Source organism: Monomorium pharaonis, chromosome 3 (genome assembly GCF_013373865.1).
Source record: "Monomorium pharaonis isolate MP-MQ-018 chromosome 3, ASM1337386v2, whole genome shotgun sequence".
Classification (NCBI taxonomy): domain Eukaryota; kingdom Metazoa; phylum Arthropoda; class Insecta; order Hymenoptera; family Formicidae; genus Monomorium; species Monomorium pharaonis.
In genome coordinates this window covers 33,109,447-33,126,332 of record NC_050469.1, presented here as the reverse complement: position 1 = coordinate 33,126,332, position 16,886 = coordinate 33,109,447, and the positions used below count along the sequence as shown (strand labels likewise).

Sequence of the window (16,886 nt, the reverse complement as noted above, 5' to 3'; positions counted from 1 at the left end):
AAATCACAATCACAAATTTAAATGGAATGACAGAAATAATAAACACGAAACGGAATTTAGGAAATGACTAATATCGGAAATGATACACATCAAAAGCAAAAAAAAAAAACTTATATTTGCAATCTCATACGGAAGCGCTACATCATTCTTATGTCAATGTATTAGACAGATTATAAATACTTGTGAAGGCCGTGTTTATTGTTACTAATTATATTGTACGTTATTTACTTTAACTTTGACCGTCATAGTGACAACACGACTTTTTAAACAGTTTTAAATTTTTTATATTTCAAATTTATTTCTTCCATGCAATAGTTTTTATTTTGTTGTAAGCTCATTTTAGATTTTAAATTCTAAAATCTAAAATATAAACGTTTTAATTCTTGTTGTAAATTTTAATATCTTAGATTATAGATTATTAATGTTTATTTCCCATAATATTTTAATAACTTAATATTTAATTTCTATTGTCCATGTATAATAATGTTATTTTATTTTTTGTGCTATTTATAAGAAAGAGATACAAACTATAATTAACTGTATTTCGATCAGTTTAGGATATAGCTTCGATATTTAAGCCACAGAAATCAGAAAAAATAAAAAAAATAAAGGTAATTAGCTCGCAGTTACTTTGTTATATACCTTTACATTTTATTAATATTGTGTTACAATTTCAGTCCTCTACTGTTAATATTAACGAAACTGTCATGACTTGAATCGATTTTTTAAATATAATAAGTAGTGCGATGATATAGCATTACCTACGTAAAATGATTACTGTAAGTGTAGAGAATATAAAATGATTATTTCACGATATGTGTAGAGGAATAATAAAAAGGGAGCATATCAAAATACAAGTGCTTAGTTCTTGTATTTTTTATTTAACTTGATATTTTGTATATCTCGCTCATTTGAAATATATGTCTCTTTTTAATGTATGGGATTTACGCCATCGTACAGAAGTTTTGTAATCAAAAGGCAACACATGCGTTTACGTAAATTTTTGCTATCTAATGTCTGCTTTTGTATGCCTATTACTGTAACCGTGGTGCTACTGCTTGCTTTCTATATCTAACAGTATATTTTATTGTTTCATTTTATTTTATATTGTTTTTAAAACAAAAAAAATACTGAAGTGTAAGTAAATTAATACCTACAGCTTGTTCGAAATATTTTGCACGAGCGTCAAGAAGGAAGAAGAAGAGGAGGAAAAGGAGGAAAAGAAGAAAAAGGAGAAGGTAGGATATGGAGGGGGTGGAAATAAAGATGGAAGAAGAGTCGAAGAAGGTAGAGAAGGTGAAAGTAAAAGAGGTGGAAGAAAAGCTAGAAAAGAAGAGAAAGTGGAGGAAAAGAAGGTTAGTTTTATTATTTGCGTTATATATGCTAAATTGGCACTTATGTATCATTTTGATTTCATTGATAGCAAATATTTTAATTAAAATTATAAAATAAATATTTTAGCTATTTGTGTAATTTATATATTTCTTTATCTTAATAAACTTCTTAAACACATTTTATAAGTTATAGTTTTACTTTGTGTTTCATTTATATGCATTATTTGTAAATTCTTTACAAAGCATATATTCCATCCATGAATAACCGTGTGACCCTTATGAGATATGTGATAAAAATGCAAGGGTTTCCAAAAGTGGTGGTTTTTGGGGAGGGGGGAATTAATATTTGGAATTTTTTATAATAGTGAGTAATGTAATTTTTATTATTACAGTTTATTTGCTTTTGACATAATAAATAATAATAAATAATACATAATAAATTGAGTTTTTCTTAGGTGTGGCGTATATACAGAATTTACTCTATATAAATAAACAAATTCATAATTTATTTATTTCTGATTTAATTACTGATTTATTATTGTTTCTCAAATTTGATCCATATTTCATATAATATATTTTTTTTATAGACTTATTTTCATACTTTTACTTATTTTTTATTTACTATTATTTATTATTATTATTGAGGTTGGACTTAAACTTATGAAAACTTAATTGGACATTACGAGTTTTGCATAAATTAAATGTCTTAATATAAATTTATTTTGGAGTAATGTTAATTTAAGAACAAATATTTTATACTAACTTATTTTACCATATATGTATACTTAATTTTAGTAATGTTTACAAGGGAAAAAAGCATAAAAATATAAAATATACATTAAATATGCTTACTAATAAAAATTATAATAACAAGGACTGACAGAGGAGAAATTAGGGATCAGATTTTAAAAATAATAAAATAATTATACGTTAAAAATTTATGTTTTTACTATAATATCAATAAATTATAATTATACACAATTGGGCAATATTATATTGTAATTATTCCAATAATTTGATATAATGAATTAAAACGAAATGGATCAAGACGAATCAATTTCGCTTCCAAAAACCAGTTATTTGAACATGCCTTTCAATCCGATGAATAAGTGTGCTCGAGAGCTGCTTAAGTCGAGAAGAATCATGCACCGTCGGAAATATTAGCGTACGATCGTGGCGAGATCCATGCTTTTATGAGAAAGCGACAACGACGATGCAAATCAGGTCTTTCATGTCCTTTCATGGCTAAAGCGCTTAAACTAACATGAAAGTGCATTGTGCTCGGCGACGAGCGTTAGGAGCATTAATAATTTTGGGATCGAAGTCCGGAGCTGTCAAGATGCTGCAACGCCAACGCGTCGTAAACACAAGAGAATCAGTATTACACAACTGTGTATGTACAACGTAAGATATTCTGTATTTCTCTATGACGTTGTATTATAAATCAATTAACATTAAATTATCATACCAAGAACACCAGTTAAAATTGTAAAATAATGTATAACTTTGTATACTTTACATAAATCTGATTTAAGTTTTATTTTATGAAAATATAAATAATATACATTTACAATTTTTTTGAAAAATTTTTACATTAAAGAAAAGTAGAATTTTTATGACTATGAAAGAACACAGTCGTATCTGCTTCAAACAATAATTACGCACGAACTAAACTTCAGAATTGCAACAGAAAACTCATGTTATTTAATTGTTTCAAAAAGTTTCAAAATAAATAATTTTATTTTTAAAACTGTATTGCTATTTAATATGCTGTATTGTTATTGAAATGTAAATTTTACATCCAAAGAAAGAGGTCACTCTTAATTTTATGAGGAAGTGTTGCCAAAGGAATCAATTACGGAAAATTTAATTTTTGCAAGGGTTTTTGGATTCTATGAATTTGAATTTGACCTTAGAATTAAAAAATAAAAAATAGTGAATTCAACGCGAATTTTAAAATAATGTAAAACAAAACAAATTGTCAAATTTTAATAAAATCTCAACTAAGATATATGTACATGTATATGTATATGTATATGGTATAATAATATCATTGAATCTTAGATCAAGAATGTGAAAATTAAGGAATTCAACATGGCGTAAAAAACACAAGAATGCTATGTTATTCGATTTTCATAAAACTCATAATTCGAGGGTTTTCTGTGATATTCTGTTTTATTTCGAGAACAAACAAAGGGTTAAATTTAAAATAGCAAAGTTTAAAATTATGAAAAAATTTAAAAGTTGAACATTAAACTAATTTTTTTTTAATAAAGGCGTACGCCATTGCTAGATTTAGAAAGAATGAAAAATAAAAGTTTATTATTTCTACAGTCAAGTTTTTCATTCATTTAAAGTTCGACATTTTGCTATTTTTCACCAGAAAATCAAGAATTAACATCATTGAAAATCTCCAGATTATAAATTTTATAAATATTAAATGATATTTATAATTATTGTCTCTTTTCATGCTGCGATATTGAATCATCACTTTGATTCTCATCACTTTGATTCTCATATTCTTGATCTCAAATACGACGACAGGAACACTGTAATCATTTTAGTTCTAGTTTTTTGAAAATTGAACAATTTTTTTATTTTATTTCTGCAATTTTGAATCCACCAATTTGCTATTTCTGATCTCAAAAAGATCTTAGAAAGAACACCAAGCACTACTTCTATATATATTATGAATTTATAATGTATACATATTTTATAAAAATTGAATAATATTTGCATTTTTCGACCATATTAATAACGATTATATTGGATCCATTTTCGAATTTTTTACTTTAGAATCAAAGAGAACATTATTAAAAAATTCTCGTATATTGAGTTGCATGAAAATCGAGCAAATAGTTTTTGACATATAGCAGGAGAGCACATATCTGTATTTCTTGTCCGCATAGGAAAAACTTTTATATGACTATAAAAAAATCTGGCTCACAAAGATCATCCTTACTTACCTTTACCCTTTTACCATTTTTAAAATTACCTTAGTCCTCAGTTGTCACAACCTCAGAATTTCATGTTGTTGTTACAAAGGATAAAACATATCAGTTCTTTAGCAGTTTATTTGTTTATTTCTCTGAATCAAATGCATCAATTTTAAACATTTTTTTAAATCGTAAGTGTAAAATGTCAAAAAATGAATATCTTAGTTATAAAAATATATAAAGAAATTTTTTAAATAGTAAACTTTTTGGAAAAATCATTTGGGTATGCCATACTTGTTGTGTCAACTGAAGGTTAATCATCTATCTTTAATTATCACACAAACATTTTTTCTAATTCTTTCAACGCAAAAATCAAGGCGACTAAATTACACTCAGCGCCAAAATTAAAGAATCTGAATGTAAACATTTACTGAAAAACTTGACTTTTGAATTTTATAATTTCGTAAAACAAATCATACAGTAATTTTTGGGGGCATTTTAAAGAGTAAAGTCTCTATTTTTTCAGCTCATTGAGTTGATTTTCCTTAAAGATACTCTTACATTAGGAAACAAGATGGGAAATTCAAGTAATATAACAGAAACATATAACTTACCGTAAAAGCAGTGGCGTTTTTTAAATGTATCTCCGGTGCATTAGCTGACCTTAGGTGAATATTATAGGAATGTCGTGGACAGCTTGTTGAACGTATATTCCGACAACGATTGGTAGACGAGTCAATGTTGATATTAAGTTCTATATCAAATCGACCCTCTTGATAATTCATGGAAGATTTATCGCGTGCGGCATTAAATAGTTTGTAATTCATCTGCAACACAATTAATAATCTTTTCATGTACATACATCACATTTATGCTTTTACGATAAGAAATTTTTTTCTTGATAAGTTGTTCTGCTAGCAACGAGGAATATTGTTTTTGTAAAGTTGTTATTACATTGATAAGAGAACTCGCAAATCCGAAAATTCTGATTTTAATGAGACTTGGCATAAATATAGAGGAGGTAAATACATGAATTTAGAAATTTTTTATTGGTGCCCAAAAACGATTTAAATAGTTGAAACTACTCTTCAAAGGTTGAGACATTTTTGTCTTTTCTCTATATATCTCGTAAACAATTAAAATATCGAAAAATGTTTTATACACAAAAGTTCCTCTACATTTATAATTTCATTAAAATCAGCCAAATTTAATTAAAATCTGAATTTTCAGGTTTGCGAGGTTCTCTTGTGAGAAAAAATGTGTGGTTTTTGCAGCTATAATTGGATAATAAAATAATTATAGTCAGAAATATTATTTTTACAGTAATTATTAGAGGAGAAGATGGTAATATGACCACCCATTCATATTTTATTTAATAACTTCATTAATAATCAATGTTTTGAGTTGAAATTTTACGATTATATTCATCAAAGTGTTGCTCATTAGATTTTCAATTCAAAGTTATAAAATATTTATTATATTATATATTATTTATAAAAATGTAACGATACTGCCATAATGGGCCAAAGAAAAATAGGGAGGGTAATATGACCACCACAAAAATAAATGTAAAAAATTTGGTTTTGTTTAAAAAGGTTACAATATTTTGTTAGAAACATATATATTTATATAAAATTTATATAAAATAAGTTGTTATATCAAAACAGGTAATTTTTATTTACATTTAATGGAAGTCAAATAAAAATAACCTAAATCTAAAGAATCTTTATATAAAGGATTAAAAAAAATTAACAGCCTTAAATTTACAGCTTTTAAACAGTCTTAAATTAATAGCCTTTGAGAACATTAACTCGAAGAATTCTCACTAGCATACTTAGATGGCTATATTGACAACATCCTATATCATCGTTTAACTATGTATAACACTCGAAATATATATAGTCGAATAAAGAGTTAAATAATAAGCAAGTACTCAAGTGTACATACATTTGGGTGATGATGCGGTTAAGTTTAAAAAGAAAGAGGAAGTATGTGTAATTAAATGTTAAAATATACCTTAAAAAATGTTTGAAATTCTTAAAAATAAAAATGTCTTATAATAAATGTTGACTGTTGTGTTTTGACATATTAGCATCATTATATAACAGTAGACTACTAAACAAATAATATCATAAATAATTACTAGAATTCGTCAGCTAATAATAGAGATAATATGGGTAGCCATATTATCCGCACTGGCCATATTACCACCTTCTTCTCTACTATAATATTAGTAATAATAATTATATGTTTACAGTAGATGCTTATAGTAATTGTTTTATGATACAACTTGCTACATTAAAATCATAGAACTTATACTAATGGAAACGGAATAGCGTATACCGTCCGTATGCCGAAACTGTGTCCAACATCTGTGCGACAAGGATACGTAGAACATGACTTGACATGAAATGAGACAGAACTAGTTTCTGTTTCATTTTATAATTTTACCTCAGAATGCGCATGAGCGGCCGTATTTGTAGGTATGAGATAGAACTAGTTTTCTGTTTTACTTCTTGGACACACTTGTAGGGGTTCTTTTCCCCTTCCATTAGTATAAGTTCTATGATTAAAATTTACATTTCGGTTATGGCAATCATCATATTACAAGTTGCATGGACCAATATTATGATTATGAGAATTTAATATAATTTAAACTAACTATAATTTATATTTGAATAACTATAAATATAGTTAGGTCCAAAAATAACTATAAATTATAGTGATATTATGATTACTGCAACTATTTTTTCTTTCGGTGTATGCGAAGACTTCTCTCTAAAAGTTGACGAGTCATGTGTGGCTTCGTAGCAATTACCTTTGTGATAATTAGCTTGATTACTTTCTCAGATATCGTTAATGTCACATCACGACACGAGACGAGTCCGTTTAGTCTTACCTAATTGTTACCACAAATTCAATTAGTTGCCGTATCCAAGGACGGTCGCTCAATTTACTGCTGCGATGCTATCAGATGGGCGTTAGACTTGTCGCAAGGCACAGCGTTTGCAATACAATATTCGTGGCGAGTACGATCTGCAATTATGTCTGGCGTACGAACGAATTAACGCGAATATCACACGTAAGATTGGATATTTCTGATGATTGTGTATCGCAAGATTGCATTGCAATTAAACGGAACAATATAAAGATTTACTATTATATTGTAACGCGAGTATTATTTAATGTTAAATTAATTTACGTCAGTGAACCTAGCATCCCCACCCCCCCAAAAAGTTGGAAATACCGCATAATTTTCTGTTAATTATCTGCTAATTTTCTACCCTAGTCCCAAATTTTTTGCTCCTACCCGTTTGCAAGAGATTAAGATCAAAAGTAGGGATGCTAAGTTCATGCGACGGTAGCATTCTATTAATAAAAAAAAAAGCATAAACAAAAAACAAATATATCAGAATTTTCTGTTTTAAGAAACTGTAAAGAGATATCAAAATATTGAGGTTATCAAAGTACCATTACTCAGAACCATCGTACCGCAGTGATATAAAATATAAAAGAAAATGATTAAAAATAAGAAGCTAACAATACCATAACAACTTATAAAGTACTTCCTCAATCAAATACTCGTAAAATACACAATTTTAAAATGTTTAACTTGCACAATACCTTTAAAAAGTCTTAAAATTTACAAAAATACAAGAGTAAAATACCCTTAAATAATTAATTGCATCGACTGTGGTATCAAAATGATCGTATATTTATCTGCTCTTAGGATATTAAGATCCCGAATTTTTTACTTAATATTTAACTTGTGCCACTCAATTGTTAATGCGCACACGCAAGAGTAAAAATCTATTAACCATTTTAAAATTGTGTATTTTACGAGTATTTGATTGAGGAAGTACTTTATAATTATAAGTTGTCATGATATTGTTAGCTTCTTATTTTTAACCATTTTCTTTTATATCATTGCGGTACGATGATTCTGAGTAACGGTACTATGATAACCTCAACATTTTTGATATCTCTTTAAATTTCTTAAAAGAGAAAATGAGCAAAAAATTCTGATATATTTTTTTTGTTTATATATGCTTTTTTTAATAATGGGGATGCTATAAAAACTGCATCTTTATTATATGTGTGCAAATAATGTAACTTTGTAACAAATGGAAAAAACATTCTTATGTAATATCCAATTTAAATAACAAACGACGTGGCGCTACAACGTTCACAGAAAAAAAATTAGTTGCAGTTGATATTATTGCATAATAATATCCCTATAATTTATAGTCATTTTTTAACACAACCATATTTTTACAGTTATTTAACAATATAAATTATAGTTTGTTTAAACTATGTTAAAGTTCTCATAACCATAATATTGATACATACAACTTATGATAAGGTTACCATAACAAAAATGGAGATTTTAATATAAGTAAACAATAAAACAATTACAATGAGCATTACTATAATTGTGTAGTTATTACTACCAATATTATAGTAATTATTGACATAAAATTAATATTTCTGACTATAATAATTTTACTATATAATTGTATGTAGTTGCAAATATTATACATTTTTTCTTAGTGCTGAATGCTTCGATAAACTCACGCGACTTGATGTCACGAGACACGAAGAAATTTTATTGTAGTGACATAATTGATGCAAGACAGATTAAGATATTATAATGTAAGTAACAAAACACTTAATAAACTTCTATTTATCAAATTTTATTGTGATAATATAAATTATATAAATAATATAATTGGAAACATTTTATATTTATGTTAAAATCGGTCCTTGTTTTGTATTAAATATGTAACATATCCAAGTGTTAAAAATATACATATATATATAAAACAATAAATAAATAAATAAATAATAAAAAATAATATAATTTTAAAACATAAATTCTAAGCTTGATAAATAAAAAAATATATGTGATAATATGTTATAAATTTAACATTACTGAAGAAATATATTTTACTTTCTAAGTTGTGTCAAAGTGTTATATGTATTTTCTGTTTATTTTTATATAATATATTTATATTAAATATATATATATATATATATATATATATATATATATATATAATGTAGAGAAGAGAAGGCGGTTATGGAATAAATGTAGAGTTATGGAATTCGCGATATCTCGTACACTTTGTGTTGAGTTCTGGGGATAACTGTCCGAATTACTTCTTTACATACTGTTTAGTCGTTATAATGTGACCACTGGTCATTAATGTTTGTTTTGTTGTTATGAAAGCTGCATTTTAGTATCGCAAGTAACCAAAAGTTCTACAGCTGTCTATTCTTGACTTCATTTTGAGGTATAATATGACGGATTATTAATTTTTTAACATTAGTGTAAATTTAACGGGCTTGGATATAGCATTTAAATTACGTAATTAACCCTTAATCCCTACCTATGGGTCGTTTTCGTCCTGCTTAAAACTACTATCCTCAATTTTTTGTAGAACCGCGATGCTAGCACCATCAAAGTTGTACTAAAAAAATCTTTGGAGGGGGGTAAGGATCTTCAGTGCACAAGGCCAGCCTGATCCGTTTGTTCGACTCTAAACGCCAGCCAGATAAAATTCAAATAGGACGTTTTCGACCCATAGGTAAGGATTACGTAAGTAAAAATGACTTTCAAAAAATAATTTTTTTTGTTAATTAAGTATTTTCGGACACGTACATGCATTTTAGAACATAATTATGTATATATTTTAAGTTAAATTTTTCAGTAAATTGTTAATTATGTTCGTTATGTATCCAAAGAACATCTACTTATAACATGATTGGTATAACTCTATGTGTAACAAACTTGTACCAATAAGAATTGTGTTACACAACTTTTCACTGAATTATTTAAATAAAACAAAATGATGATTTGCAACCCTCTTTTCTCCTCTACTAATATATTTATATATTTATGTACTAATATATTTATCTTGTGATAAATTAACTCAAAAATTGGAGTAAATTGTTGGGACATGTAATATATGTTAAATTTAACACAAATTTTCTCTGTATTATTAATATTTTATTTGTGTGTGTATTTGTAATAATATTGCATTTGTATGTATTTATAAAACGAACATGTAAAGAAACACGAAATTATGAATGGAACCGTTGTTAATCCATTGATCCTTTATTCAAAATTAATTTGCTCAAATGCTAAAATACCGATTCGCGACTGTTGGATTTCTGTAGTCACATATTATACGTAACTAAATCTCCAATGAGAATGCTGCCGTGAAAAATATTGAATATTGAACATCCTATGAATACGATCCTTTACGATAAATATCAAAATATAGGAGATGGATTACATATTACGGTTCATAGCACGTCAGAAGTGCATCACGTGGCAAGGTTTACACTCATGACGACATAAATTACATATTAATAACAAATTATTCCGCGCGAATCGCTCGACTATTAATGTGTAACATTGTTCCACCGATATAGAATAATTTTGCCCGCGAGTAACGTTTAGTTTATTTTGTGTAATTTCATCTTTGTTTACGGATAGTTACCGAAAGCGACTCTTCCAGTTCGCTGAAATGATGCACATGCGGCGAATTTATCTTCCCGGATAATCGAGAAATCGATAATATTCACAATCGCTCAACTCGTTTATACATACCTTATAACGCCTGCAGTACATGAGAAAGTCATATACTGCATATCGTGCTTGTATGAATTAATAAAAACGTATATAACAATTGCGCTCGACTTTAATCTAGATTCAATGTTTCATAAGCTATATATCAAAATCAACTGTATATATTTCAAACTTTCTACCGCATTCATTTGAATAATTTTATTCATAATTTTCTTTTAAAATTCCGAACAAGGTTTTAAGACAATGAAAGCGTTGTTGAGCTTGTCAAGAAATGGGAACAAGATAGGACTTGTAAGCCATTCTGTAATTATAAATAAACTGACAATTTATTATATTGTCCTTACGCAGCTTTTATATATAATATGTGTGCAATGACATTACGATGATACCGAGAACTGTTGTTAAGAATTACAGAAAAGGGCTACTGGTATAAAGATAATGTACATGCGTTCCGCAATAATGCAAGGCTGAACTAAACGGAAAAATTAGAAAAATAAAAAAAAACATATGTAGCTGAAACATATACCTTTGCTGGACACAAATTTCATTTATGTTGAATAAATAGTTATTAATTTTAATAATGTAGGACAATATTTTTTTAACAATTTACCTGTACTTATTATATTTTTATACATTGTTATTACATTATGGTCTAATGAATCTGTGTTAATCTTTTCGTCATATTTTGCACGCGCGTGTGTGTGTGTGTGTGTGTGTGTGTGTGTGTGTGTGTGTGTGTGTGTGTGTGTGTGTGTGTGTGTGTGTGTGTGTGTGTCTGCGCATGCTGTCAAATAATGAACTTTAACGATTAATATCTCGTCTCGCCGGGCAGAGCAACGCTTTTTTCTGCCAGATTCGTGTTCTACGCATAAAAAAACACAATATTGTTAAGTTTTAACAAATTCGGGGAACAGTGAACTCTCCTTAAGCTACCACATTAAATTTTGTCTATTCAAGTATTTATATATTAATTAACTATGTAAATACATGGATTGAAATTCATACATTTAAGTTGAATGCATAAATTCTTGAACTGACAAAAACTTATTGTTACAAAGAAACAAGGAAAATGCTTCATTTTCAACCAGAACATTACAATCATTAAAAATCTGAAGATTTTGAAAAAATAAAAATTGAAGGATATTAAAAAAGATTTTAAAAAATTAATATCTTGGTTATTATTGTAAATATCGCAAAACAATATAAGACCTTTATGTTTATTTCAATGCTTTCTTCTTTCTCATAAGCAGTGGTAGTTATATATATATAAAATACACTCTATATATGAAATTCAAGAAATATCTACTACTGTAAAAATCTAATAAATTATGATGCAGTACTGAAACAATATATGAAGGCATAACAAATTGGCTACAAATGGTGTATAATAAATAATACTATAATGATTTAATTAATAAAATTTCCAACAAATTTTATTACTTAGCAGAAATAAAAACTGTATTTTTAACTTATATTTCCTATGTTTCTTGTTTCTAATTTTATTGGCAGATTTTAATGAAATTAAAATTGGAGTCAAAGCTGTTCTAATTAAATTACTAATTAAATTTTGAAATAAATGTTTTAACTATTCTTCACTCGTATCCTATTTATTTATCGTGGTTTTTTTTAATTTTTGGACTACTGTTTTTGCAAAAGCAAGTTTTAAATTAATATTCTGAAATTTAATATTTATCTTACAAAATATATTTAAAGATGTAATTTTAAAAAATGTTTAGAGAAAGAAATAATTAATAAAATAATTTCAAATTATATCAGATATATTTCTAAATCTAAGCATACTTATTTAGCTTACTGACTGGTATTATGACGAGTAGCGGAATGTAGAAACTTCCTACGATGGCGTAGATTTGGTAGATAAAATGCTGGTAAAGCGCACAGAGCGTGGGCCCATTCTCAACTTCCACATACTCGTTTCCCATCGTTAAAAGAGGCGGCAGACTAATGCACATTGCTAGTGACCAAATGATGGTGATATACAACGACATCCGTAATTTCGTCCTCTTCGTTTCATATTTCAGCGGTTTCATGATCAACCAGAATCTTTAACACAGAAAGAAAAAATGAGAATGCCGAATATCTTGTTCGTTTATATACCGGCTCTAATTTAATACAAAATAAAATTACAAAACAAATTCCTCGTATGATAGCTGATAGACAAAAGAAAAAGACACTGATGCTGGAAACTTGTCGTTTGTTTCTGCTTTTTGTTTCCTTTTGTATTTCTCAACAATTCTTTCGATGTTATAGCTTATAAATCTTCGAAAAGTAGGGATTTCTTTGCAATTAATAAAACAAACACATTTCTCTCAAATGGCAAAGAAACATCATGAGAAACATCGTGAAGTTAATCACAGAAATAAGGGTGTTTATGAATCCAACAAAAAGAAATTAATTATTGTATTCTTTGTTATTTCATATTATATATCATAATTATCACTAAAATAAAATATGTTTAAAAAACGCAATACTAAATAAAATGAAGAAAAATTACAAAATACATTCAAGGTTAACAGAAAGGCAAAGTGACAGTGCGGTTACTAAAGCGTAAATTACAGAATATAATTTTATTTAAAAAAATAGTTTTAAATTACAATAAACGTTTTAACGCATTTAGAATAATACTTTGCGTAACGTGAATACTATTATTACGTGATTCTCTAAGAAGTCGCATCCAGGTTGTTAAAGCATAACTTGATCGTAGAGAAAAAAAGATATCTTCTTGTAAATTAAATTACAAATTTTATTTGTGGCAAAAATGAAAAAGAAAAAACAAGAAAACCGGTTTATAACTTACCATGAGAAAGAAGACTTGAGTATAAGAATCAGATGTCACAGTCAAAACGATAAAACAAACGATTCGCAGAATAGTACATGATGTTGGTTGGAAAAAGGGAGTATCAATAAGGCCCGATTTTGGCCCACTTTGAATTTCTTTCTAAACTTTTGTAAATAATTTTTTACGATTTGTTGAATATATTTGATATTTGAATATATTTTTAGATGAAACAAACATGTAAGAGGTTAAATAACTTGGAAATCGCATAATAGTTTTATTGTGACGATTTCGGATTTACGTTTTCTAAGATATTAATTTTGGAATTTTTACTTTTCTTTTTTAACAAGATACAAGTACAAATACATTTACAAATCTATAAAACCTATAATTCCATTATTTCATAGCCAAAAAGTCACTTAACTCTATAATATAATGCTGTAAAAAGATATTAATTAACTTATTATAGAGAATCCATCAATTGATGACAGTTAATAAATATAATAAAACAGGTCAATAAAATTAAGTCATACAAATAAAAAGATGGTAAAAATACAAAATAACGTAAAATTATTACAAATTAGACGGAAATATTGTTTTCGTTTTTCGTCTTATTTGTAATACTTTTGCGTTATTTTGTATTTTTTACGATCTTTTTATTTGTATGACAATTTTCCGACAATATGTTGACGACTTCAATTTTTTATTGTTTACCTATTGTTAACATTTTATGACAATACTTATTATTCTTTAATCATAAATATTTTTTGTATCAATCGATGAGCACTTCGTAAGGTCGAAACGTTTCGAGAGTTTTTTATTATTATATTGCGTTTTAGAGTTTATTCGTTTGTTACATTTTTTATCTTTATTTATAGTAGTCAATAAATTATAATTTTGATAGGAATACTGTATTGGCTCGTTCTATTGACCAATTTCTTTATATTTATTGCTTTGCATTACCGAGCTCATTATAATTGGTTTTTTTATGACAATTAATCTATAAAGAATAAATCCATATTTTATGACCCAATAACCGTACTATTCTGAAACCATCATAATACCATGTAGCTCTGTATGCTCGTAGCTTGGTATCTTCATAGTACCGCTTAAGCTACACGAAATAATAATTCATCTAACGAGTTGTTAATAACTATATTCATCTAATATTTATTGTCCATTTATAATCACTTTATGGTTTATAGGTTTATAAATACTTGTATCTTGTTAAAAGATAGGCAAAAATTACAACATTAGCATCTTAGAAAACGTAAATTCAAAATCGTCATAATAAAACTATTATGCAATTTCTAGGTTATTTATTTTAATTACATGTTTGTTTTATCTAAAAACTCCTCAAATATGTTCAACAAGTCGTAAAAAATCATTTACAAAAGTTTAAAAAGAAAGGTTCCCGCACAATTTATATGAAAAAAACTCGATCAATTTTTTTCAATTTTTTATATATTGTGGTACTTATAGCCCTAATGAAAAATTACAATTTGTGCGATCTTTCTATGTTTCGGAGATAAAAATTTTTGAAAATTGCTATTTTAAGGTTTACTGCGTGCGTTGCACTTGTCAATTTGCTCGCATATGTATGTATACAAATACATCTGCATGTATAAATGTTTGTGACACTCTGTGTGTGTGTGTGTGTGTGTGTGTGTGTGTGTGTGTGTGTGTGTGTGTGATGAAGGGGAAGGGGTGTTAATTAAAATTACAACGTTATTATTCATTAATGAGTATTAGATTGTTTGGATTTTGTTTATCTCTGCTGTAACACACACACACACACACACACACACACACACACACAGTGTCACGAACATTTATACATGCAGATATATGTGTATATATACATATGCGAGCAAGTTGACAAGTACAAACGCACGCAGTAGACCTTAGAAATTGTCAAAAATTTTTATCTCTGAAACTAGACATAGAAAGTTTGCACAAATTGTAATTTTTCATTAGAGCTATAAGTATTACAATATATAAAATATTCAAGGAAATTAACCAAGCTTTTTTTTTCATAAATTGTGCGGGGTCCTTTAAAGTAGGCCAAAATCAAACCTTTTTGACACTCTCCCTTTTAAATTCAAATGTGTTGATCCAAACAATGTCAATGCTTAAAATACTGTGCATATAATGTATACAATGTAAGAAATATTTATTATATTAATTATTTATTTATTATTTATTTATATTAATTATTCAATTAAATTTATTATATTAAAATTTATTTATTTCTTACATTGTACACATAGTACTTTAACCCTTTGCGCCACAGTGATGCCACCAGGCTATCATCTATTGTCCAAGTTTTTTTTTCAAGTAATCAAGTATTTCACGTATTCTTATAGTATATTTGTAACCATTATAGTGCTAAGACGTTTCTTTGAATAATAAAATTATTGTCAGAAATATCTGAAATAAGTAATTTTTGAAATATACATTGTAAAACTGTCACTTTTAATAAAGAAATTTGTCTGTAAAAAATCTTAATTGCAAACCTGTACTTAAACATTTGTTGGTCGAAGAATTAATTTACTATTATTAATCATTTGTATTTTGGGGTTTTTGTTGATCATGATTTTCAAACAAAAAATTTAAATCACAAAATGGCAGATCCAATATAGGATACAAGATTTTAAATTCAACAAATCTCATAGGAGCCTGTTATGTAAAAGTTTTTCGGGCTGCTGATTAAGAATCCGTAGGCGAAAATAACACATGAAACTTCACACAAAAGACCTATCAATGGAAAAATTTGTAACACAAAGGGTTAAAATAAGTATATGTAAAAACAAAAATATTTTTTAATTTAGCAAATATTACTTATTGCAATTCATATGCTACAAATTTTTGATATATGAATTATGATATGCTTAAAATAAATAATATTTACTAAATTAAAATGTGTTTTTCTTCGTTTTTACATAAATTTATTTTAAGTAATTACTACTTGTTATAAATAAATAAAAATTATTTTTTATAAGAATTTCCATTTAAATGTAAAAGAAGAAAATTTAAATTTAATCATTGTTCTTAGCAAGAAAATAACATAATTCTCTGGATATGATGACGTAAGGAATATGTCAACGCTATGATGAATGTTATAAAATTCTTCCAATGTCTATGCACATTGAATAACGATATACACAGTCAAGCACGCTTTATATCGCAAAACATCTCGTCATTAACGTCAGTGTAATAAATTTCAC

At 27.2% G+C, this 16,886-nt stretch overlaps 1 protein-coding gene and 1 long non-coding RNA gene across 2 annotated transcripts in view; one reads left to right on the top strand and one right to left on the bottom strand.

Annotated features, from left to right (window-relative positions):
- Positions 1–16,886, bottom strand: part of LOC105837049 (5-hydroxytryptamine receptor 1) — a 108,350-nt gene that overhangs the window by 21,612 nt on the left and 69,852 nt on the right. Inside the window, exons 4-5 of the mRNA XM_028193856.2 lie at positions 12,683–12,926; positions 4,885–5,097 (exon numbers count right to left, since the gene is read on the bottom strand). Coding sequence (XP_028049657.1) covers positions 4,885–5,097; positions 12,683–12,926 — 457 coding nt within the window. The remainder of the gene's footprint in view (positions 1–4,884; positions 5,098–12,682; positions 12,927–16,886) is intronic.
- On the top strand, positions 9,353–10,366 carry LOC114255362. The gene is made up of 2 exons (XR_003626647.2): positions 9,353–9,564; positions 9,712–10,366. It is a non-coding gene; the product is annotated as an uncharacterized LOC114255362 (long non-coding RNA).